This window comes from Terrapene carolina, unplaced genomic scaffold, assembly GCF_002925995.2.
Source record: "Terrapene carolina triunguis isolate 2854851 unplaced genomic scaffold, T_m_triunguis-2.0 Scaffold234, whole genome shotgun sequence".
Lineage (NCBI taxonomy): Eukaryota > Metazoa > Chordata > Testudines > Emydidae > Terrapene > Terrapene triunguis.
In genome coordinates, this window is record NW_020664585.1 from 5907860 (window position 1) to 5933968 (window position 26109).

Genomic DNA, 26109 nt, shown 5'->3' on the forward strand with positions numbered 1-26109 from the left:
ACCAACAGAACCCGTTTTTTACAAAAACTCCCCACATCTGTGGTTGTCAGACAGCTGTTTTCCAGGGTAACCCAGATGTTCTAAGTGGTTGGGCAGGTCTGTTTAAAAGAAAAAAGTGGGAGCCTTTAAGCAATAGAGCAAATAGTCTCCAAATATGTATTAATAACAGCACTTAATAATCACTTGAAATAGTTATTGATCATTTTTCAGTTAGCATTGTTGTCAATGGCAAATTACGATTGATATTAATGAGTTATGTGTATTATATTTATGGCTTGTTATTATTGATTCTATTAATTATGCAGGATTGACAGTAATAATAATCTTCGCTCTTATTGGCTTGATCTAGTCGATTAGGAACCAGATGTGCAGGTCTAGGGACTCTGGCTGTGAGCTGCTTTCAGAACACACCCACCTTTGCAATGCTACGGGCACATGCTGGCTTTAAAGCTCAGGTCGGATCTATTTCCCTGCTCCCGCCCCCTCGCGGCGGAAGGATTCCGTGAGTGCGGGACGCTGGTGGAGCGAACCCGCTTTCGGCGCTCTGCTTATAAAGGGTTCCCGGCTGCCGGGCCGTAGCGCTTAGTGTTCATGCGCCGCCAAAGCTTCCTGAGAAGGGACGGCGGCGGCCATTTTGTGCGGTGCTGGGTCGCTGCTGAGAGCGGCGGGCGGGAGGCAGGCAGGCAGGCGAGCGCCGGGCCGGCGGGCAGCAGGGAGAGGCGGGGTCCGCATTGCCGCTGAGAGGCGATGGCGGATATAGACAAGCTCAACATCGACAGCATCATCCAACGGCTGCTGGAGGGTGAGGGAGCGGGGGGACCCTGGCGGGAGAGCGGGGCCTGGGGGTAAGCACGGCGGGGTCCCTGAGGGGATGCGCTCGGCCCCGCCGGCTGCAGCAGAGGGAGGGTCCGGTGGGGCTGGAGCCTGGGGGAGGCTCGCGGCAGGGGGCGGGCTCGGCGCGAGGCGGGGACTCAGGGGCTGGCGCGGTGTGTGGGGGGCGGTGAGGGGGCCTCTGGCCCGAGCCCCGCTCGCCCGTGCCTGGCCCCCCTCGGGCAGGGCTGGCCGCAGCGGAGAGGCGCTGAGGCGCTTTGTCTGTGCCCCGGTGACCTCCCGACTTTGCCCGCTCCGCCGTCTCGCTTCCTCCGGCCGGCCTCTGCGTGTTAACGCCGGGATTTTCTTCAACGCCTGCCCGAGGTGCGTTCCCCTCCCCCCACCCCTCTTTGCAACCGGGGGGCGAGTTTGGGGGGGCGGGGAGTAGAGAGAGGTTAAGAAGCTGCATGTCCAGTAGCCTGCCCCCCGCACGCATGCGCAGTGGATGGATGCTTGGCTGGGCAGTTACGGGGGGGCGGGATGCAGCTTGTCTCTGTATAAAGCGGTGGTTCTCAACCAGGGGTCTCGTGTCCCTTGGGGGGCCACGAGCAGGTTTCAGGGGATCTGCCAAGCAGGGCCGGCATTAGACTTGCCCAGCCACGGGCAGAAAGCTGAAGCCCAACCGTATGGGGCGGAACCCCGGGGCCCCGAGCCCCCCCATCCAGGGCTGAAGCCAAAGCAACTTAGCTTTGTGGGTTCCCCTGTGGCATGGGGTCCATGGCAATTGCCCTGCTTGCTACCCACTAATGTATGCCCTGGCTTTTGTATGCAGAAAAACAGTTGTTGTGGCACAAGTGGGCCATGGAGTTTTTATGGCATTTGGGGGGGGGGGGGGCTCAGAAAGAACAAGGTTGAGAAGCCCTGGTCTAAAGGACAGAGACTGAGTCTGTTGTGGCGGCCTTTTTTAGAATAATCTGGGAGATTTTCTGTTTGTTCAGGTGGGAAGGGTTATAATTTTTAATTAAAACATTGTAATCAGTTATTTGTAGGAATACAAGTCTCTGACCATGGGTGTGTAATTATGAGTTTTAGTTTATAAAGCCTCATATTTGGTTTTTTTTTTTAAATTGGAAGTGGGCTGGTTTTGCACTTCTAAATGCCATTTTATTGAAATGGTTTGTCTTACTGTCCATCTGTATTCCATTGGGGGTAGGCGATAGGGAGGTGCACCCAGTGTCTAGTCTTTCCTAAATAAATATGGGGGTTGTGGTGGGTTTAACTTTTTTATTTGGTCAGCATCTGATTAAAATGGTTTATTAATCTTTGACTGGGGTACAAGGTTGCAAAGTAGCCAATGGATATTCTTCTTGGAATAAAAAGCCAAATAATTATTTAAAGAAGAAAACTGGATTTATCTAGCCTGTCTCAAGTCTGTCCTTGCACTCGTATGTCTGGACTTAGCTTGGAAGAGCTTGGCCAGGATTTTAATTTTTTTCCCATTTGGCACAAAGTAATCTAAGACTTTGCTGAGCCAGATACTAGATAAATGCCTTTCATCTTATTGTAAGATTTCTTTGACATGGATAATGAAAGGCCAAGGCAAAGGGATAACTGTGCTGCTATAGAAACTTAGGACAAATCCAGTGGATTTGGTTTGTGATTGTGATACATACATACAGACAGAGAGAGATTCTTGTGTCTCTTGTTTTATCGCTCCCTAATATAATTTAGGGAGTTTATATAAAATTTATTGCATTTCTTTGACAAGCTTAGGCAGAAGTGTTCATGAAACATTGCTGCTTTTTGCAGGTGTCAGCTCCTTGTTTCAGCGCATTTGGTGTTTAAAAGTTGTTTGTATAGTGGCTACTTACTGTAGTTCTTGTTTGCCTTGCTATAGCATAACTCTCAGTAGTTTTTTCCAGGAAAAGAACGTAAATATGTCAAAGTTCTTTAACAAGAAAAGGTAGTTCAAATGTTAAAAGGTAGAACAAGTAGTAAGATGTATTTGATATTTTATATAATGTTTGTTTGCTATATAAGACTATTTGGGATTGGATGGGAATGTGAAGGTTGCTATCTTGAAATTAGGGCTGTCAAGCAATTTAAAAAATTAATCGTGATTAATGGCACTGTTAAACAATAACAGAATACCATTTAAATATTTTTGGATGTTTTCTGCATTTTCAAATATATTGATTTCAATTAAAACAGAATACAAAGTGTACAGTGATCACTTTATATTTTTATTACAAATATTTGCACTGTAAAAAACAAGAGATATTTTCAGTTCACCTACTACAAGTACTATACTGCAATCTCTTTTTATCATGAAAGTTGAACTTACAAATGTAGAATTGTGTACAAAAAAATAACTTCTATTATTGAATGCAATGTAAAACTTCAGAACAGGGGTAGGCAACCTATGGCACGCGTGCCAAAGGCGGCACGCAAGCTGATTTTCAGTGGCACTCACACTGCCCGGGTCCTGTCCACCGGTCTGAGGGGCTCTGCATTTTAATTTTAAATGTAGCTTCTTAAACATTTTAAAAACCTTATTTACTTTACATGCAATAATAGTTTAGTTATATATTATAAACTTCTAAAAGAGACCTTCTAAAAACGTTAAAATGTATTACTGGCACGCGAAACCTTAAATCAGAGTGAATAAATGAAGACTGGGCACACCAGTTCTGAAAGGTTGCCGACCCCTGCTTTAGAGCCTACCAGTCCACTCAGTCCTATTTCTTGTTCAGCCAGTTGCTCGGACAAACAAGTTTGTTTACATTTGCAGGTGATAATGCTGCCTGCTTCTTGTTCACAATGTCACCTGAAAGTGAGAACAGGCGTTCGCATGGCACTGTTGCAGTCTGCATCCCAAGATATTTACATGCCAGATGTGCTAAAGATTCATTTGTCCCTTCATGTTTCATCCACCATTCCAGAGGACTTGCATCCATGCTGATGACAGGTTCTGCTTGATAACAATCCAAAGCAGTGCGGACTGACGCATGTTCATTCTCATAATCTGTGTCAGGATGCCACCAGCAGAAGTTTGATTTTCTTTTTTGGTGGTTTGGGTTCTGTAGTTTCTGCATCAGTGTGTTCCTCTTTTAAGACTTCTGAAAGCATGCTCCACACCACATCCCTCTCAGGTTTTGGAAGGCACTTCAGATTCTTAAACCTTGGGTCAAGTGCTGTGGCTATCTTTAGAAATCTCACATTGGTACCTTTTGTGTTTTGTCAAATCTGCAATGAAAATGTTCTTAAAATTAACATGTGCTGAGTCATCATCTGAGACTACTATAACATGAAATATATGGCAGAATGCAGGTAAAACAGCCGGAGACATAGAATTCTCCCCTAAGGAGTTCAGTCACAAATTTAATTAACGCATTATTTTTTTAACGAGCATTATCAGCATGGAAGCATGTCCTCTGGCATGGTGGCCAAAGCATGAAGGGACATATGAATGTTAAGCATATCTGGCATGTAAATTTTTGAATTAATCACGTGAGTTAACCGATTAATCGACAGCCCTACTTGAAATACTACATAAATAGTACTTTAAAGAACTCAACAACAAGGTACTCAAAGGATGTTAAAACAGCTGACCAAGATCTTAAATCGGTGCCTAAGGGTAGGCTCCTAAACCTATCATAAACCATCTGTTTCTGAAATCTTGGCCCTCTCTATGCTAGAGCTTCCACAGTTACTACCAAAAGGGAGCTGTAAATTATGCATCCCAACTTTGCCAGTGTAGATGCAGCCAAGGAAGGCTAGAACTCTTTTTTTTTGTTTTGTTTTTTGTTTTTCGAGAGAGAGCGTACTGAGATCCTGGCTAATACATGAAAGACTCCAAATCAAATATGCACATTTTCTACACCCAGATTTCTGTTCCTAGTAATGCCTCTTACATGTTGGCTTGGGGAGAAATCCATCTATCTGTAAATGGGGAAAGAGGATTTCCTGGGCCTTAGAAAGGGAGGCCTTAGGTGGGAGGGAATATGAATAAACTTGCATAGGCAGTGTTTATAAAGTTTTGCCTTCTTCCTAAAGCAAATAATTTGATTTTAAGTTTTTTGTTTGTTTTTCCCCCCTCCCTCTTTAACACTGCATCTACTCATTCCTACCTAACCAAAAGTTTAAGGAAGCATTTTCTAGTGGTTAGTGCATTGAGCTGGGACTTAGTGCCAGGAATTGAACCCAGCCTCCTATTACATCCTGTGTGACCTTGGGCAAGTCATTTTCCCTCTCTGTGCCTTGTTCCCAGCCTTCTGCTTGAATGTGTAATACTGCTCTCCCATGTTTTGTCAATTTAGAATAAAAAGGTGTTCAGGGTATGGACTATTTCTTACTATGTTTGTACAGTACCTAGCACAATATGGCCCTGGTGCTGGTTGGAGCCTCCAGGTGCTACTGTAATACATATAATAACTTAAGTACTCCTGTTCTTTTTACTAATCAATGTTTTAACCTTTCAAAGCACTCTAAGGTGTCTATCTTTGGGAAGAAAACTTTTTGTGGGAAAGGAAAAGTATTACATGGAATTCTTATTTTCTAACTTCCTTAGGTAAAAAAGGGCCTTTAGTTTCTAGAAGTAAATGCAAATATTTTTCATAGTTTTTCAAAAAATTGAGTTCTAAATACTTTTGCATCTAACATTTCAAGCATTTCTTTGTTTTTGTGAAGATCCTTATAGAATTCATGCAGTTGTGGAAATGAAAATGCAGTCTTCCTCAAAACAAGCCACCAAGTTCAATCATTGTTGTCTTTCACAAATACAACCACTCCACCATGTTCTTGTAAGGAGAACCACTGCCCATGTGCTCCTGTAGCTGGTCATAATGCTAGGGATGCAAGTTGAGGTGGTTAGTGGTGATCACTGAAACAGCAACAGTGTTTGTGTGGAGGTGTCTCCATGTTTGCTCCATAGTCAGTCTTGTTTCACAAAGGAGCTAGCGTGGTGAAGCTGTTGTTGAAGATGAGCTCGGAGACACATTCTTGCCAACTAATCTTGTTCTTGTAGCATTTAGGTCAGCTGCATCGAGCGCACAAGTGTTGACTTCTGAATATGAACTCGTCCGTCTTTTTAAAAGTTCACTGCACTCAGATCTGGCAACTTGTTCTGAGACTTCTCTGGCTTTCTTTTAAATCCCATGCTGCTGACAGAATTGTAGGAACATTTTATTAAACAAGCTATTTAAGTAACCCTATTTCAAAGCTTATTGGGCAAGCCTGGTGCATGTGGTACACATGGTGTCCCTAATTAACAAGGAGTGCTCACTAGTTTGGAAACGTCTAGTTTGGAATGGGTCATACCCTTTAGTGGACTACATTCTGCAGGGATGTAGCAGTGTCTAATAGAATTAGGTACTTAAAAGTTGGAAGACCTGGATTCTATTTCTACTGCTATCACTGATGTGGACAAGTCACTTAACCTCTACCTCAGTGAATGCACATTACTACTTATAACAGTCTGAGTAAATATTACATAAAATGCTATTTTGTTCTGCAGTCGTATGCGAAGTACACATTTTCAATTTGATAAGACTAAAGCTCACAGTAGCACCACCAAAGTTAATAGCTCTAGAATTTTCTCTCTTGGGGTATGTATACACTGCAGTGTAAGCCCAGGGTTCAAACTTAGACTCAAACCTAACCCCCTTTTTGTCTACACACAAATTGCTCAGACACAGGGTCCCAGGACCCCATGGGGGAGGAGGGTCCAGGCCTGGGCCTGAGCCAGGCCAGAACCCAGAGTTCAAGTCTTACTGTTTTGCAGTGTAGATGCTGCTCTACTGGACTCATGCTCTAGGAGTCTGCCAAAAGTATTCCACAAATCCCACAGGCTGACACTTTGTCCTCTGGACAGTCATGTTTGGTGGGCAGTTAAGTTTTCCCACATTGCACCATGAACAGAGGACTAGAGCAGCCACATTTTTTGGGAGGGCACTAGGAAGTCTGGGATATGGATGGTTGGACTTGGGCCTGCATAATGTGGTGTAGATGCTGGAGCCTCAGGTTGGGATCCACAGTTCAGCGGTCCCTAACATGGGGTTATAAATGAGCGTAGATGCTCATGCCCTTGGTTAACAAACCCAAGGTCTGCTAACTTGAGTTCTGCTAATCCTGGGCTTATGTTGCAATATAGACATACCCTTAGGTTGCCTACACTGCAGTTAAAAACCCACAGCTGGCCTGTGCCAGCTGACTTGGGCTCTAGGACCCTATGAGGTGGGAGGGTCCCAAAACTTGGGCTGTACCCCAATCCAAAACATCTACACTACAGTTAAATAGCTATTTAGCCCAAGCTCTGTGAGCCTGAGTCATCTGGTGTCTAATTGCTGTGTGTACATACCCACAGAGGCTCAAGCATCTAGGAGTAGCTTTTCGGTTCCAGTTCTGAATCTGAAATGGCCAACTCAACATAGCTACTGCTCAGTCAGCTAATAGTTGAATTTTAACCATTTGCAAGGTATTTATCCCTTTTACGCCCTTGATACAAAATTTAAGTATAAAATATCATAGGAATGATAATCTGCAAATGCCTCTAGTTTGGCCTAAGTTAGACCAAGTCATCTTGGGCCGTGTCTACATGAAGTGCTTTGCTATTATGGCTGTGCAGGTATATTGTGCTGGCAAAGTGCTACTAGTGTGGACACAGCTTATACTAGCAAAACTGTGCTTTTGTCAGGAGATGTAACTTCTCCACTGGAGGAGAAAGCAACTCTGCCATAAGAGCAAAATAAGCTATACTGGCAAAAGCGCAGTTTTGCTGGTGTAAGAGAGATGATCCCTGAACAGCATAGCTGTGCTGGTAGAAGCCCTCGTGTACTGTGCTTTTGCTTGTGTAACTGCATGTACGCAAGGGGCTATTGCTGGCACAGCTGTGTCAGTGAGGGCTTACATATCTTCATATCCCTGACTGACACAACTGTTCTGGCAGTTGTTTGTAGTGTAGACATGGTCTTATACACAAGCTTTTTTTATATATATATATATATACACACACACACAAGAGTCCTGCATTTTTTAGCTGACAGCACTGTAAATGTCACTTTTAACCTAGTATAAGGACAAGAAGAAATTTGGTTTCATATTTGAAAGGATATTTTGAGTAGTAATGTATGTATAAAGGGCTCTGTCCACAAGTCCCTTCCTATTCTCCCTCTACACCTTATTCCTGAGCGATATAATCTATTCTTACAGCTTTTATCATCATAGGGTGCATCTTCATTAGAGAATTGTACTGCTGCTTATTGAACCAGTGGGATAACACTAGTGTAGATAGCAATGATGAAATTGCTCATGGTGACCATTCCTTTTGGGCTGCCGTTCTGTACTTTGTGCGCACAGCCCTCTAAGCAAGCATTGCAAGCACACTGCACTCTGGGTACCTATCGCACAGATCCCTGAAACAGTGGCTTGTGGGAGATTTGTAAAGGTCTACCAGGAGCCCACGGTGTGTTTGTCTCCCTTCTGGGAATTGCAGCCATTTCTCAGATATTACTTGTTAGTTAAACCTGCTCATTCCACCACAATGGATGGAGCTTAAGCTCTTTTCTTCCTTTCTCCTTTGAGTTCATTTGCTCTCTGCTGGACTGATGCAACACTGCATTTTGATCCTAATTTATCTTCCTCAATTTCACAGAGTTGCTTTAGGCTGACTACTCTCCAACAGGGTTTTAGAGTTTTTTTTTTTTCCCCTTAAACTTCTGGGAATTTGAGTAGTTGGAACCTGTCAGCCTTTCTTTTATGACAGCTTGAGGCTTCTGTGATGAAACTTCATGTCTTCAGAGGTCAGTCCTGCAGTAGCAGGTCAATATGAAGGGAGAAAACAGTCCCAAAGGCACCATTGGTTCTGTTTGTCTCCCCACAGCTATCTTCACACATTGCAATTTAGAGTCATGGAAAGCGCCAATAGGCTAGTGCTTCTGGCTAGCTCTTTTAGTCTTATGACTTCAACCTCTGATTTGTCAGAGTATGTTCCTTCAAGATGGCCATGGGCAGAGTCAGCAGCAGCTATGTGTAGAGGTGATTGTGGTTTCCAATTCAGGCAGCCTTAAAAAAAAAAAGTACATCCATTAGAATGTTGACATCTGGTGAAGTGGGAATTTTCTGTAATACTTTAATAAATGATGTGCCTGGCAGTAACTTACTTGACATGGGGTTGCTATCCCGGGGGTACAAAAGGGTTAAAAAGCTACTTTTGGGACAGATCAGGAGGCATTAGGGGTTCTCACATAACTGTCTGTGGTGGAACACAAAGGACTGAGAGGTGATAGGACTATATGGCTTTTGGGAGAGACTTGGCATCTCACCTGGGACTGACAGAGGGAGAGATTAAAAAAAAAATGGATTCCATGTCTACTTGGCTGTATGGAATGCTAGCTTAGCCAGGATGGACTGTCTTAACCTTGATTCTCTATGCTAATGTAAGGACTTCCTGATGCTGTGTTTCAGTTGACTAATAAATCCTCCTCCTTTTTGAAAAGGCTGTCTGGTGTCACTTGTTGAGGTGCATTGCTTCCTGAAGAGTGTAAAAGTCTCTGATCAGGAGTCTGGCACAGTTGCACTTGCTGAGCAGAGCTCACATATGATACAGTGCCGGGGTCCAGAGGCTCAGTCTCGGGTGTGGAGACGGCATCACCTATCTGTAACGAAGAGCGAGACCCCTTGGGGGTCTGGCACACTGAAAGGATTCTTCCAAGGGAATGTTCAAAAGCTGGAGTGTAGCACAGGACCCAGAGGATTATCCTCTTTTCCTTATCTTTCATTCTGGCCACAGAGTTTCTCCATAATTTCTCATATCTTCCACAATGGAGAAGATTGTCTTGCTAAGAGAAACAACTATACCAAGAGGCCTTAATCCAAGTTTCTTCTTGATAAGAGAATCTGTCTAAAAGGGGAAAGAATCTGTCATTGTATTTTATTGACATTGGAGAATAAGACAGCAGTATTAATATATCCCTAAAGATCAGGAGCAAATAGTACTTGGGATGAACTATTTTATTCTGTTCTCAACTGAATCCTCCCGAGCCACTATAAATCCCAGAATACTTCAGTTCTTGGATCTAGAGATGGTGCTTTCAATGCCTCTAGAAAAATATTAATTTATATGTACAATACTATCAAGCACACATTTTTAAAAAAAATTGTTTTTTGATTACATTGCCAAACTGCCAGGTGGTATCTTCCTGCATGATTTCAGCCCAAGCTGCTTTATGTTAGTCTAGAGTTCAAAGAAAAATCAGAAGTTTACATCATTATAGTAACAATCTGTGACTTTTAGTGTGACTAATTTATTTGGAGAATCCCTCAGAGCAACCTCTTAAAGATTCATTCAGGCTGAATATGCTGCTTTCTCTGGCCAGCTCTCTTATTGTGGATGAGAATCCTTGTTCCAAAAATATAGACAAGTTCTCATATCACAGGCAGTCCTACTGACCATCTTGGACTTCTGAAGTCAGGAAGTACCTTTCCAACACATCAGGACAGAAGTATCATATCGCCATCAGCAATTCAAGCAGATTATGCATATTTGCTAGTTTAGGAATCATTAAGACTACAGAGAACTAAAATTTCCATTCTCTGGCCTGGTTACACCTTTGGAGCAAAGCATTTCAAAGGTCATGAAAAAAAAAGTACCTCACTGAATTTCAAGAGATTTCCCCATTTCTCTCTTTCCATCTATCATTTTATGGTAATGAGTTTAATGTGCACTGGCAACAGAGCGATCAGTTTCTATTGTCAAGACTATCAGCATCCAAAGAGCTAGAAATTGCTTGTTCTTACATGAAAACAAAAGATTCTGGTGTTTCAGTGGACATCTACAGAAAAATCCCTGAAAATTTAATACTGATTTCAGTTTCAAATTATCACGTAAATTATAGCAAAAATAGACTCGTGCCATCTTTGTTTGGTCTAGTTACAAATATAATTGAGTGCCTGTGGACAGCATAATATTGCTCATTCTAAGCCTTTTTAATCTCCTTGCTTTTTTAGAACATGGGATGCAGGGTTTCAGTGTAGTAGTAGTACCTAGTAAGACTGACTAATGCAAGGTTAAATCTGTTTCCTCTCCACAGAAATTACAGATAAGACCAGACACTTGTTAAGCTTTTTAAAGCTAAGTTTAACTTTAATATTTAAATGTTAATTTTGCTCTCTCTTATAATGCAATTAACTTTGATCACTTTTTCTATAAATTTGTTAATTGCTGCTGGATATTTGGCATTTTGGACAACTTGCTCAGCTCAGAAAGTGTTTAGAAAATTGCTATATGGCTGAGTAGCTTCATGCGCAATCAACTATTATGAAATAAAGATTTAACTTTCATTTCCATGCTTCATTACTTGCTCTTAACATTTTAATGGAACACTTGAAATTTAGTGGCAATTCCAGTAATGCCATGTAATATCAATGATGTATGATAATATTACAGGTATGCAGTGTTATAGCCATGTTGGTCCCAGGATATTAGCGACACTGTGGGTGAGGTCAGATATTCTATTGGATCAATTTTGTTGGTGAGAGAGACATGCTTTCAAGCTTACATAGAGCTACTCCTGAGGGAATTCTGTGCCAAAAAATTATGCGCAAAATATTTTAAAATTCTGCATATTTTATTTGTCAAAATACCACATAATCACACCAGTTTCAATTATTTTGGGTCATTTATTTCAAAATACCTGTTAGAAAGTATGTCTGTAACAATACAGACAACAAAAAAGATTCAGGAAATGTTTTTTGTCAAATAGATTCCTTACTAGGCATACAGAACTCTGAGTAATAATTCATTTAAACTACAATACAGAACCATTTCTCCTGCACCCCTCAGAAGCAGTGCAAAGGCTTGGGGGAGTCAGGGGTAACAGAGGAGCTGAGGGAGGGGGAAGTAAATTGCTGGGAAGGAACCTGGGTGTGAACTTGGAGGGTTGTTGGGTATGGGTGGGAAAAATATGGAACAGGTTTTTTGGGGGGTGGGGAGGGATTGTTGGGGAGCTTCCCTCATGCAGACCCTGGCTGACCCCAGCCTCTCCCATTCAGTCAAGCACATCTGCCCCTGTTCCCATGTGTTCCTGCACCCCCATGTGTCTTTGCACCATGTGTCCCTTTGCCCCCACTCAGACACCCACCCCCTCCTCCATCCCCATGTGACTCTGTTCCCCCACCCAGCCACTCCCCTGTTCTTATGTAGCTGTGCACCCCCTCCCCCCTGTGGCCCTGTGCCTCCACTCCCATTCAGCTTCTGCCCCAGTCTGTCCTCACTCACTAACCCTTATGAGCCCCTGTGTGACCAACACCCCATGCTGTCTGTCTCCCCATAGCTCAAGGCTCCTGACCTGGCAGGCGCTGTGAAGAAGGCACTAGAGGCTCTTTCTCTTCCCTCGCTGGCCGGGAGCAGCTGCTTTGTTCTATCGCCACTTTGTCCTCTGGTGGGAAAAAGGCAGAACTGTAGCAACATTTCAGCAGAAGCTTTTTTCTGCACAAAAAAAATATTAAAAATATGTGCATCTCATTAATTATGTGCATATGCAGTAGCACAGAATTCCTCCAGGAGTAATAGAGCTCTTCTTCAGGTCTGGGAAACCTGCTCAGGCCTAGTCTATACTGGCAATGCTAAAGTGCTGCCATGGCAGTGCTCTAATGTGGCTTGTGTGGGTGCGTGAACCTCCATGAGGGGCATAGCTACCAGTGCTGGGAGCATGGCTCCCAGCGCTGGTGCACTGTCTACACTGGTGCTTTACAACGCTGAAACTTGCTGCGCTCGGGTGTATTTTTTCACACCCCCGAGCAAGAAAGTTGCAGAGCTGTAAATTGCCTGTGTAGACAAGCCCTCAGTGTCACAGCTAAACACAAGAATGAATCGATTGTTTATCAAAGTAGTTAACACATTTCAAGGGGCCATTCCGGGTGAAGTGGCCTGTTAGTACTGCCCATAAGGGAGAAAGGAAGGTGGGCAAGGCAGCTAGGGCGGGCAGTGTGTGTGTTTGTTGTAAAATAAGCCATACATCCAGTGTCTCTATTCAGTCCATATTTTTTAGTATCCAGCAATATTATGAATTTAAGCTACCAGTCTCATCTTTTGAAAATGTCTGGGTTTCCTTTTGAGGATGACTGATAAGTCAGATACAGAGTGATGTCTTTGTGAAAAGTGTTCACCCTCCTGTGATGTGTTTTTTGTCTTTTATCATTTTTCTGTGAGTTCATTCGAGACATAGTGATTGTCTGGTTTCACCCACATAGTTGTTGGGACATTTAGTGCACTGGATGAGGTACACCATGTGTTGTGATAGGCATGTGTAGAACCCATGGACCTGGAAGGGTATGTTACGGGGGCTGTTGATTATTGTAGCAGTGGAGATATGTCTGCAGCTTTTGTATCTGTTCTTGCAGGGTCTGGTGCTGCTTTGAGTAGGTGTCCAGGTCTGTAGGGAGCTGGCTTCTGATGATGAGCTTTGAGAGGTTGGGGGGGGTGTTTGAAGGCCAGAAGACGGGGTTAAGGAAAATTTTATTTCAGGATGGGGTCCTCATTGATTATAGGTAAAGCTAAGTTTTTGTCATAGATATTTTTAGTAAAAGTCACGGGCAGGTCACTGGCAATACAGGGGGTCCCTGGTATACGTCTCCCCTTTATCTGTCGTTTCACGTATCCATCGCTCATCAATAGGGGAACGTATTCTGATTCACATCAGTCCTGATCCTCATATCAGTCACTTCACCTTTGGCATGACTTTTTTTCTTTGGGCGCTTCCCCCAGTGTTCAGGAGGCGCTGGGAAGGAGGGGGAAGAGTGAGAATGGGGCATGCTCGGAGGAAGGGGCGGAACTGGGCGGGAAGAGGTGACCCAGGCCATTATTTCTTATGGGGAAAAATTCCCCGGTATCCGTTGTTTCATATCAGTCATCCTTTTCAGGAACGCAACCCCGACGTATACCGGGGACCCCCTGTAAAGAAAATTTCACGGAAGCCTGTGACCTGTCCCTGACTTTTACTAAAAATATCCATGATAAAATGGGAAGGGACTGGGCAACTGTGGGGTGGCTGGGAGCTCTGGGCCCCCCCCCCCCCACCTGTTCAATTTCAGAACTTCAGAAAACTCAATTTGTGATTCTGCAGCGTTGTCTACACTAGGAAAAATAGTGTAGGCAAGCCTCATGCTGGAATTCTGTCTACACTAGTGGTTAGGTCATTGCTACTACCATTGCGACTGTACCTGTTATGACAGTCGATGTCACGCAGGTGCTAATTTTTCTAGGATAGATAAGGCTGCAGAATCACAAGAAACTTACTTTAAAAGGTGTTCCGGAAAGGAATTGGGCAACTTAGTTTTTTAAAGTTCTGAAACTGAACTTCACTATAAAAATTACAAGTGGGGTGGGGGCGCTAGGGTCAAAGAATGGTATCTTTTAGTCCATTAAGAGTTAAACAGGCTATATGTGTCTATACTAGAAAAGTGAGTACCCATATTATGCTTGCTGGCTGCTATAATATGGGTATTCTTTTCTAGTATAGACACCTTGTCTGGACTAAAATTTAAACCTTTTTTTAAATTCCTGACTTTGTGTTATTTTTTTTCAAATTGGAAAACATCACACCTAAAGACTAAGCACTGTCAAATTTATTTGTTAAACTTTGTGTTATGACACTGGTTCTTGGATAGTAGTGCCAATTTTAGCTTCAGTAAAAATTAATTTAAAAGTTATCTCTGTGAATACAAGGGGTTCAACAAAGCAGATTTTTTTTCTTTGACTCTAGGTCACCATTGATGAAATAATAACCTTGTTATACTTGGATGATTTGTTCTTCTATTTAAAATGTATATAAATGGATACAGATTGGCATGCATTATTCTTTACTTGTTAATCTTATCCCACCTGTTTAAGGTGTTTGAAACTGATTTACAACTTCTCACTGCATGTTCAGGCAATGTCTAATTTGCACAGGTAGACTGCAGGATAGAAGTGGATAGAATGCGTAAAATGGGGGTGGGGGGGAGAGAGTGTCACTGGGGGGATGCAGAGCTCTCCCTGCAGCATCGACTCCAAAGGCTTCAGTGCCGCTGGGCTTGGCTTTCTGCTCTGGGCATTGTGCCATGCTGCACTGGGTCACAGTGCTACTCGGTACGTCTTCACTACCTGCCGTATTGGCGGGTAGCAATCGATTTATCCGGGATCGATATATCGTGTCTCGTTAAGACGCGATATATCGATCCCCGAATGCGCTCACCGTCGACTCCGGAACTCCACCAGAGCGAGTGGCGGTAGCGCAGTCGACAGGGGAGCCGCGGCCATCGATCCCGTGCCGTGTGGACCCCAGGTAATTCGATCCAAGATACTTCGACTTCAGCTACGCTATTCGCGTAGCTGAAGTTGCGTATCTTGGATCGATCCCGCCCCCAGTGTAGACCAGCCCTCAGGTTTGGCCAGCCACCTCTCTGTCATAATGACAGGGCTGGCTGGGCCAAATCTGAGAGTGGTGCTACAATCCCATAAACCTAGTCACAAAGCCACTCTCTCAGATTTGGCCTGGATGTCTCCCTCCTCAGGGGGACCAGACTAAACTTGAGCAGCACTGCAACCTTGGAGGTTGGGAGTAGGTTGGCACTTAACAAGTCATTTGATTCATTTAACCAGTTTTTAACTTCTTCCCACAGTGAGGGGTTCAAAACCAGGTAAAAACGTCCAACTTCAAGAGAATGAAATTAGAGGACTGTGCTTGAAATCCAGAGAAATATTTCTCAGTCAGCCTATTCTACTAGAACTTGAAGCCCCACTTAAAATATGTGGTAAGTATTGTGACTTACTGTGTATTGGTCAGTTGACACTTGGCTTTCAGTGAACAGGCATTAACTTGGAAATATATTTGCAGAAATATTTCGTTTCTTACATACCTATCGATAGGTGTCTTAAAACTAAATACAATAGAACTAGTGTAAAACATCAGTTGTAATCAGCTGATCTGAACAAAAGGCTATAGCACAAGGGCATAAACAAACCAATGTCCGGTTAATATAAAGAATAGTAATGAAGAGGGTAGCAAATACAGAAGTAAAAAAGTGGGGGATGAGGAGCAGAAACCCCAATGACAAAGATAAGTTTGCTGAAACTAGACTACCAAAAAAGGATGGGCTACTTCTGGGTTGGGGATGCGGGAGAGTCCCAGAACAGCAGACCTTGTATGAAGAAAGCCCTGCCCTCAGCACAGCCCTGATTGAATCTAGGGGTAGAACAGAGACCCATAATAGTTCTAGGCAAGGTATTTGGGGCATAGATTCCTAGCCTAAGTAATTTATATTGTGATGAAAGGCAAAATAGAAACCACTCCAGTAAGAATATGTAACTTCAGCTCTTAAATTACGTTGTTTTATTAAATCCTTTTCTAAGACTGAAGATTACCTCAATTTAGAGTAATTTGTTCATTATATCTTTTAACTGCACAGCTGGTTTAAAATCTAGTAGTCTTTATAAGTATGATTGTTGGGCATGATCTATTTTAAAAAAAAATCTAGACCAGAAGTGAAAGTAGCATTCACTTCCAAGCCAACTTTGCAGCTAGGATTTGAATAATCTTGTTACTTTCTTAACACATCCACAAATGGTACTCAAGATTTATATCTAGGAGGGATCTTCTGATACCTACATATGCAGCATTCTGAAATGAAAACTGCAGATGGATGCCATCGGGAGGCATTAAGACCAATATAAAGGGTCTTGATCATAGAATCTTTTCTCAGGCAAAACTCATAGTGAAGTCGAATGGAGTTTACCTGAGTAAAGACTATAGGATTGGGCACAAAGAGCTTTAACTTTTGGGTTGAGGTATTAAAAAATATGTATGAATATTCTTAAATAGCAATTCTTTGGTCATTCAGCACAACTTGCTGGGTTATGTAACTTCAGTGACTGTATACTGCTGAATGTGCATAATTTTCATACTAATAGACTAGAGACCATTTGATTCTTCAGACATCTGTGGTGGGCAGCATGTAGCTTTACATGAGATCAGAAATAGATATAGCTTTTCTCAAGTTTTATTTGGCTAGCAAGTCAGTCAGCGATTGTAGTGAAGGTCTCGCTTATGTACCACCGCTTATGAATGCCTTTGTTTTTAAGGTGACATCCATGGACAATACTATGACTTACTTCGACTCTTTGAATATGGAGGTTTTCCACCAGAAAGCAACTATCTATTTCTTGGTGACTATGTTGATAGAGGAAAACAGTCTTTAGAAACAATTTGTCTCTTATTGGCCTACAAAATCAAATATCCTGAGAATTTTTTCCTTCTTAGAGGGAACCATGAATGTGCCAGCATTAATAGAATTTATGGATTTTATGATGAATGTAAGTAACATTTGTTTTTTGGTGGATGGAAGAGGGTTGTTATGCACTTAATTATGCTAGCTTACAAAAATTCTCTCCCACTTTGGTTTTATTTGAACTGTGTACCAACTTACAGCTTCTCTCTTGCATAGCTCAGGTGGCCTCTTGGAAATTTGTACCCTCAATGATCTAATTATGGTTTGATCAGCAAAATAGAAAGTACTGTGTAGAATGACTGGTATAATTTTATTCCTATTTGATCACTGCTCTGATTAACAGCACTCACTGCTGTACACTGTTAAAGTTCAAATTGTAAGCTTATCTAATCTTGTATAAGATAGAAATTCTAAATTGCAGCACAAAAATATTTACCTTTTCTCTGAAGTATAAAACGTGTGTGTAATTACATTGTAAATCCTTTAGTGAATAAATGGTCCTTTATCTTCTACCCTGCTTACCAGATAATAAATACAAGATTTGACTTTTTATAAAACTGTTTACATTAGAAATAGCTGATCCTTATTTCCGCTTTTCAGGAGGACCTGAATAGTGATACAGCATGATATGCATTTGTACTTTCTTTAGGAAAATAACTAAAAAGGTTGATTTTCCCCCCCCCCTCCCTTTGGTAACCATTTGTAACTAAATATAGCCTTTACACTAAATTTGATGCTTCTTTTCATGAACCAGTAGGGTACACTATATCTATAAAAATGTATTTAAGCAATGATATAACTTAACATACATGGTGATGGTGCTGCCCACCTAATAACTTTTAGCCCAGAGTACTAGCCTGGGATCAGGGAAACCCAGGTTCAATTCTCCCCCCTCCATGCTCCAGAGACACTTTATTATTTATCTACAGTGGAATAGCATGACTGAGGGAGCCCCACATCAGAATATCTCATAGCTCACTGGTTAAAGAATTCTCCTGAGAGGTGGGAGACCCCTGTTCAAATCCTCTATCTCCTGACAGAGAATGGGGGAATTGAATCTGGGTTTTCCACAACCCAGGCAAGCTCTAACTACTTAGCTAAAACCTACAAGGTAGGTGCCACCTCTGTTGGCTGGATTTTCTCCTCCATCTGGATTTTGAACGAGTCCCAATCCTGTAAACAGCCTCTGAGCATGCCTACCAGACTGGGCCATATACATGACTTAGGTGGCCAAATACCTGTCTTTACCCGGTTCAGGAATCGCTCTGGGAATTTGGCAGGCAATAGGACTCCAGACGCCTAGAATGAGGCAGTAGTGCGCATTCCCAGAGACAGAAACAGTAAGCTCCTAGGGAACTCTTACAGCAAAAACATAGGAGTCGAATGTAGGCACCTACAGGGTTCAGCAGGAGTTTTGTGGATTGTAATGGAGCTAAAACATACTCGGTCCAATCCTATCCTATGTTTTTCGAGATTCAACTTAGTAGATCTCATCCTCACACCTATTTTTTTTCATAGATTGGAAGACAAAAACAAGCTTCCCTGCTTTTTTCAACTTCCAGTTGGTTTCTTAACTTCAAATGAACTAGTCATAAAACTCAATTAGCAGAATAAACTGAAATGAAGGGAAAAATCTTTCTGCACCCGTAGAAGTGACTACTGCTTTCCAAAAGCTGGTTTAGCACTTCAACGATATCTGGTTCCAGTTACTTAGTCAGTGACTTCCACCACTTTAGTGGTTTGACTTTCTTTAAAACTTGGCAGCAAATATGTTGTACTACTTAATATTTTTTTTGTATTTAATTTAAATGATTTTAAAGATTATTAAATTCAAATATAATTTTAGGGTTTTTTTAAATGAACTTGTATTTAATTCAAATAAGTCCACGTTTTTAAAGTCATCAGCTTTTATCCACCCTCTGCTGCCCCTCTCTTTAGAGGACACACAGAGGCAGCTCAGATTACAGGATTGACACGTTTCATCTCTTCCAAAGATCATGTCAAGGTCTTCCAACAAAGGGAAGACAGTGAGGACCTGATACATTTCAAATATTGTATATATTTTGGAGGCAGGGGGAGAATTGAAGCTATCTTTGTGCATCCTAATGGAACAGTAAATACTAAAATTGACTTGTCTTTGGCTTGCAGTTTTACTTCTAAACTAAAATTGTAACTGGCATTCTTGTCTCCTGGTAAAAATAATTTTGCTGACAAGTGACTTATTTATTGGAAATCTGACTGACTGTAAAGGTTTTGATTCCACTTCACTACTGGCTTATTAAAAGAAAACTCTTAAGATTTAAATATTCATAGTTTGGCAATGGAATGTGGAATCTTTCATGTCTTGTTCAGATCTATCAGACTGGCAAGTTTGATCTTGGTGGTCTTAGTATAAATGTATCCACATCATTCAGTTGCTACTACAGATGACAGAAGAGGGGCCAAGGAGTGAATGGTTCATGAAGACTGAATTACCTTCTAATACAATATGGAGAATGCTGAATTCTATTACCCATACTGTGACTGTTTTGTGAAGTTCACCAATATGCATGGTGTGAGCACAAGGGCTATGCTTCACTTAATTTTTCAAAATTGGGCTTAAGTGGCGCATAGACCTTCTGGTCCTCTAAACATTGGTGAACCTAATACTTTATGAAGAGGACTTCAGTCTTCAAAGTCAATTTGGCAACCAGCAATAATACTCTTAAAAAGAATGTTCATGTAAACTATATGAAAGCAGGGTAGAAACTGACCTGCAGTAGCACGCTGTGATGCGCTTGTTGCTTTAACATTTTTCTAGTAGTACATGATCAGTAATTACACAACCTTTCAAATGGAATTGATGAAATGAGTGCAGCTTTCCTAGTTATTGTGCCTTGTGACCTTCACTGTTGGCTGTGTGTGGACTAAAAGCACGCATAAAGACAATTTTTTTCATCTGTGCTGTCCACAATATACACATTTGATTTTTAAAGTGATATGCTATTTCAAAATATAAACTTTGCTTGGAAAACCATTACCTCTAAGTTTTTTAAAATCCCTTTAGCCCTTTTTATACTCTGGGGAGTATAAGGATACAAATTGTGCAGAAAATAGACAGTTTTTTGTTTCACCCAACTTCATAGAGCTGGCTTCATAACTTATGATTCTTCATTATTAAAACACTTTAAAAGTCAAAAGAACCCACTACTTTTGATACAGTTGAGGGGTACTGGTGTCCTCTGAACTCTGAAAAAGATAATTTAGGTTTATATACCAAAATGTTAGATGGCGGCAGTACCTTGTCCTATATTATCTTGTGCTGTGATCTAATTTGATATTGCATGCTAAGCAGTTTGGACAGTATGTGTATGGATGGAAGACCTCAAAGGAAAACCTAGGTGCCCCATGAAATTACATTGCTGATTCAATAGGTGGCCTTTGTCCCTGAGTGTTGGTGTGGACCCATTATCTCACCATGGTGTTGAGGGTAGCTTTTGGTAAACTCTGAGCCACATACAGTGTTGCTGTGTACTGTTGTCACTTGCCACTGGGAGAAAGTGTTGATTTCTATATTAATTAGGCTCTTTTAGGACAAAGACTACATAAGTATACAATGTAAATCTTAGCATAATTCCATACACAAGTTGCCCAACTTTAGGGGGTCAGTAAGCAAAATAAACTCTCTGAATATATTTGGTCTATGCTAAGAATGTCTCTAAACAAGTGCTCGGTTAATCATAACTTTAATGTACTTAAAGTTACGTTTAAAAGGCTTCTGGGGTGTAATTTAAAAAAAAAAAAACTTAGGCTGGATAATTTCACTTTTAAAGGGTTGAATGAAAATAGAGGGAGAACATGTTATCTTGCCCTAAACTTATTTGTGTTGTGGGTCATTTGCTTTGCTAGTTGCTTACGTGATACTTTTAATGCAAAATACAATAGACTTCATATGGGAGTGGGGGTCTCTTCCAACTTTATCTCACATTGATTCATCCAGAACATTCTTTGGATGAATTAATGAGACTTCTAAATCTTCTACATACTCACTGTTGGACAACATAGATTAGTCTTAGATGTTTTTATATAAAACAGCATGCACCTCTTTGGTGCTGCTCAGGATAACTTGTATAAACACACCTTTTTTTTTTTTTTTAATGTGCTTAAATTTTAGGTCCAGGTTTTCTACTAAGCTTAGCTTCAACTGGGTACAGTTGAGTAGAGGGGTGTTAGGGAGACAGTTGCAGCTCCCTGATTCTCTGACTGGTTTTTTGTCAGGTACAGTCCCTGCTAAGTTTAGAGTAGCCTCAAGGTTGCTCTGAATACTAGTCAACAGTGGTTTCCAAGGGACAGTCTTTTAGTTACGTATTTCCAGAGTGCAGCATACTCCAAAATGCCCCTATACTGGGGCTGTGTGGGGTGGGAAGTAGGAGTTGGTTGAACTGGCTCTGTGCCTGTTTGTTTGAGAAGGTATGAGCAATGCAATGGAAGTGGAACAAGCCAGAGAATCTGGCCCTAATCTGTAAAAGGTCAGTCTCATTCTACACATGGAAACTCCTACCACTCCAAAAGAAACCTTTAAGAGCCACTTGGCTTTTCTGAATTTGCTACAGTCTGAGACATCTTAAAACCTTTTTTCATCAGCAGTAAAATGCATTGCGTCTAAGAGGAGCTGTGTGTGTGGGCTTCATTTCTACACCATGGCAAAGTTAAGACAGCAATAGTAGCATTGTAACATTGTTGGATCCTTTCTAGTTCTCATTCGGAGACCATCTCAATTGTGTTTTTTTCTCCTAAAACTTTGTAGGTAAAAGAAGATATAACATTAAGCTGTGGAAAACTTTTACAGACTGTTTTAACTGTTTACCAATTGCAGCCATTGTGGATGAAAAAATATTCTGCTGTCATGGAGGTATGTGGTGCTTCTCTAGTGGTTACTCAAGTGATTGCTAATCCCTTACCTCTAGGTGTGCTAGTTCCATGTTTGTGTTTATGCATTTTGCATAGTTGGAAAATGACTCCCTGTTGGTTTAATCCTCGTTGCTGAAATTCTGGAACACCTGTTCTCCCGGGGGGAATATGGGAGGCTCAATTCATGCACTGAGCTGGATATTGAAGGTTGAGGTTGAGCTGGATATTGAAGGCTATGTTAAGTAAACCAACCCTAAATAGGTTGTTATGCAGCAAGTTCCAGAGCTTATATTTTTAGGCATTGAAATACTTAATTGAGCAAGTAGTTTAGTACCATTTGGGATATATGGCGGTCTGCTTTTCCTGTTCTATAGAAGTTCATCTGCACTCCCCTCTCCTTTCAAATAGAGAATCTATGTAATTTGCCGAATAGATGGTCTGAGTCCTATATAGATTCTACAAAGGACAATAAATTCCTGGTCATTGGGGGGGACCCCCAGGACATGCCAAGGGGTTAGCCTACACCTAAAAGTCAGTCTTACCCTTTTTGAAGTGTATTTAGGTTAGGTTTTTTACAGCTGTTTATACCACTTCAGTAACTGGATGGATCTAATGTATAAAACAGTCCAAGTATCTCAGCAGTGACATGTGGCCTATTGCAACTCTTGGTATCTGTCTATAATTTGCAACAATTATAGCTTACCTAGATACTACAGTGAAAAATAGTATGAATATTACTTATACTAAGTTACTGTAACACTATCTCCCCATCTTTGTTCAGGCATAGTAATATGAAATACTATCTGACAAGTACAGTATTTTCTACTATTTAAATATCTTTCAGTTTGTCTTAAAGGCACACTTTGTAGGTGTTCACAAATATTAAGCAGTGAGAATGAAGTATTCTGTAAAATGCAGAAGTGACCTTCCTCATCCTTATACCTAAATATGTGAACATGCACAATAGGCAACTGTTTCTGCTAAATCGTAAAGCTGTGAAGACAAGTCACTTACACCTCTTTGTGGCGTGGCCCTTCAAAGTACCCTGCACTCAGTTCCCTTCCTGATTCTCCCAATAATTCATTTACAGCCTGGGGTACTTAAAGTAATGTCCAACTCCTTGGAGTCTAATTTATTAAGTTGTTATACAATAGTGTGTCTCTTAGCCCTTCAGACCCAACCTGTCCCACTTGAGACTTCCAGTTCATGCTTGTAGGCCACTCGGTTCCTTCCCCTTAGTTAAGGGGTGTTGGGCTGTGCTGTATTTCAACAGTCAGGCTTCTCCTCACCAGGCCCCCCCCCCCCCCCCCTTCTTCTTCTTCTTCTCGTTCCCCCACCCCCCAACAGTTGGGCTTTATCGTGTTCAAGAGGTACCTGTATAACACCTGGTGGTCATTTGCTGGCTTGCATGCCACTCCTTTGAACTTTTTTCCTTAACGAGGCCATGTCATGGAATAGGGTTGGCTGGCTCTGGGCCCCACTGCTTCTTGATGGTGACAGACCACCCTGTTACAGAGAGCTTTTAAAATTGGATAAAAATCAAGAATCACCATAAAACTTTATAGATACTAATCACCACCAGCAAATCAACAGGATGGACTTTAAGGCTTTTTGTGTCTTAATAGGTGATTCAAAATGTTTGTTCCACACATTAACATACTTTGAGTAAAACACTAACCATTTATACATCTTAAAACTCCTAACAGGCCTGTCGCCAGACCTTCAGTCAATGGAACAGATTCGGCGAATTATGCGCCCCACTGATGTACCAGATCAGGGTCTTCTTTGTGATCTGTTATGGTCTGATCCTGACAAAGACGTCTTAGGATGGGGTGAAAATGACAGAGGAGTGTCCTTCACATTTGGTGCTGAAGTGGTTGCAAAGTTTCTCCATAAACATGATTTGGATCTTATATGTAGAGCTCATCAGGTATCTTAATTTTACAAGTACAATCCATGGCCCTGATCTCCCAGTGGGATCCTAGTGCCTCAGCAGAGTCCCATAATTGCATTGCTATTAGATCACACTGCAGGAGTGGGCCCTGTATCCATTCCTAATTCTGTTTTGATCTACTTAGTTTAGAACTTCTGTTGTGTAGGCTTAAATGGCTCTTCCACAGCTGTCTGTGATAGACAATCATACCATCTCACAGCTGTGTGTGGGCTAACTTAGATGCATGTCATTTGAGAAATAGTTATATGACTGTGGTAAGAAATTATTCTACTCTAATAGAGCTATTTTTCTATTAAAAGGTGGTTGAAGATGGGTATGAATTCTTTGCAAAAAGGCAATTGGTAACTCTGTTTTCTGCCCCAAATTACTGTGGAGAATTTGACAATGCTGGTGCCATGATGAGTGTGGATGAAACTCTAATGTGCTCTTTTCAGGTACAGTATCTTAAGATTTTGCCCTTTAACAAATTTGCTTTTTTATTAATAAAAAAAAAGTACTATTATAGAAATATTTCTCACTGCAAATAGATTTTTACAAATGTGAAAGGTGGCTGGAAAGGCTACATTCAGTTCAGTCACCCTTTCTCTTCTCAGAAAGGATTTAGGTTCTGTCCACATTGGCATAAAGTTGAGCACACTTCTCACCTTGAATTAGATTTTTCCAACTGAAGTCTCATCTGTTTCCTGACTCTTACTGTCACGTGATTCCAGATGGTCTGGTCTAGTACTAGCATAACTGTTAGGTGGGCAGGGAACACACTACTCCTAGCATTGAGCATGCAGAGCTGCTGGCTGACTTTACTCATAATGGTCACCTGTATGATGTTTTTTACAAGCAAATTAGCAGATTGGCTAGTTATTTGCTGGCTAAATCACCATAGTAAATGACTGAATTGTCTTTTCAGATTTTGAAACCTGCAGAGAAAAAGAAGCCTAATGCTAGCAGACCTGTAACGCCACCAAGGGGTATGATCACAAAACAAGCGAAGAAATAGTAAATTTGGTACTGCCTAGTTGGGACTTGTATTATAGTATATAACCTCCATTTTTAAAACTGTAACGTGTACTGTTCAGCTTGCTCAAAATAGATAACGTGTTTGTGGTTTTTCATTTTGATTTAATGAATGGCATTTGCTGGTTGTAACAGCAAATGAAAGACTTTTCTCCCTTCCCAAGAAGAGTTTTTAAAACTTCCCTTATGTCGGTGTTACAGCTGTACACTCCACAGCATCTTATCCTGTCATTATGGGTAATTGTACAACTGACTTTTTTGAATCTGTACAATGAGTAGTGTAAATGCTTGTTTTCTTCTTTAGGAACTAAAGAGGGCACTAGTGTGCTGTGAGATTAGAAATTTGTTACTGTCTGAAGTTACATACTGTTTATACAAACCACTGTGAACTTTTTTTACTTTAAAAATTTGTTTTAAAGGGATTGCTTTTCTTTTAATGTCTTGTCATGTACACATTAGTTTTATTGCTGTCAACATAAGAAATAATCCTCAACCTGACCAGCATCACTGGTATGATGTATATTTAATTAAAGCACACTTCCCCTCCCATATGCTTTAAATGAAAATTAAAGCCATTATTTTAAATGTTTGTGTCTCTTTCCTGAAGCCAAAGTTTCTGTTTAAAAAGCTGTATCTACACAACCCATCAAGATGAATTGGCAAGGCTTTACATTCATGCCTTTCTCTTGGAGATAAAAGGAAGTTTTGACTTTAAATAGCAAGTTGTAATGCTGTGCTGTTTGTGCTATTAATGGTAAAGGTAAACAACGTTTTGTACAATTTCAATATATTCTATTGAGTGAACCTTCTTACAGTTGCAGCTGTCCTGTGGCAGCCAGTTCCAGAAAGCAGTAACTTGTGGAAATGGTTCTAGATCTGCCTGAGAATTTGTCCATTTCTGGCCTAAAGACTTGCTTCTGCAAAGAAGCGTAGAAAATAACTCCTGTGCTTGGGTGGTTAGCAAGTTATTTCTGTTCACCAGTTTATACAAATCTAAGTCTCTTGTTTTTTTTAAAAACAAAACTGTTAATCTTTTTTTGAACAGATGACAGTGTACAATACCATGTAGTGAAAGTAATTCACTTATTAAATGAAGAAATTGTTAAATCTTCTCAGTGTCTATTTATCAGCACAATTCACACCAGAGTTATCAGAAGATTTGGCTAAATTAGGTCAATAAA

The 26109-nt window shown here is 41.2% G+C and overlaps 1 protein-coding gene across 1 annotated transcript; it reads left to right on the forward strand.

Moving 5' to 3' along the window:
* Positions 1–643: 643 nt before the first annotated feature.
* PPP1CC (protein phosphatase 1 catalytic subunit gamma) lies at positions 644–25513 on the forward strand. The gene is made up of 7 exons (XM_024196224.3): positions 644–802; positions 15469–15600; positions 16928–17158; positions 21860–21964; positions 23670–23893; positions 24217–24351; positions 24822–25513. The coding sequence occupies exons 1-7, from the start codon at positions 748–750 to the stop codon at positions 24909–24911; spliced, it is 972 nt and encodes a 323-aa protein (XP_024051992.1). The 5' UTR covers positions 644–747; the 3' UTR covers positions 24912–25513.
* Positions 25514–26109: the final 596 nt, after the last annotated feature.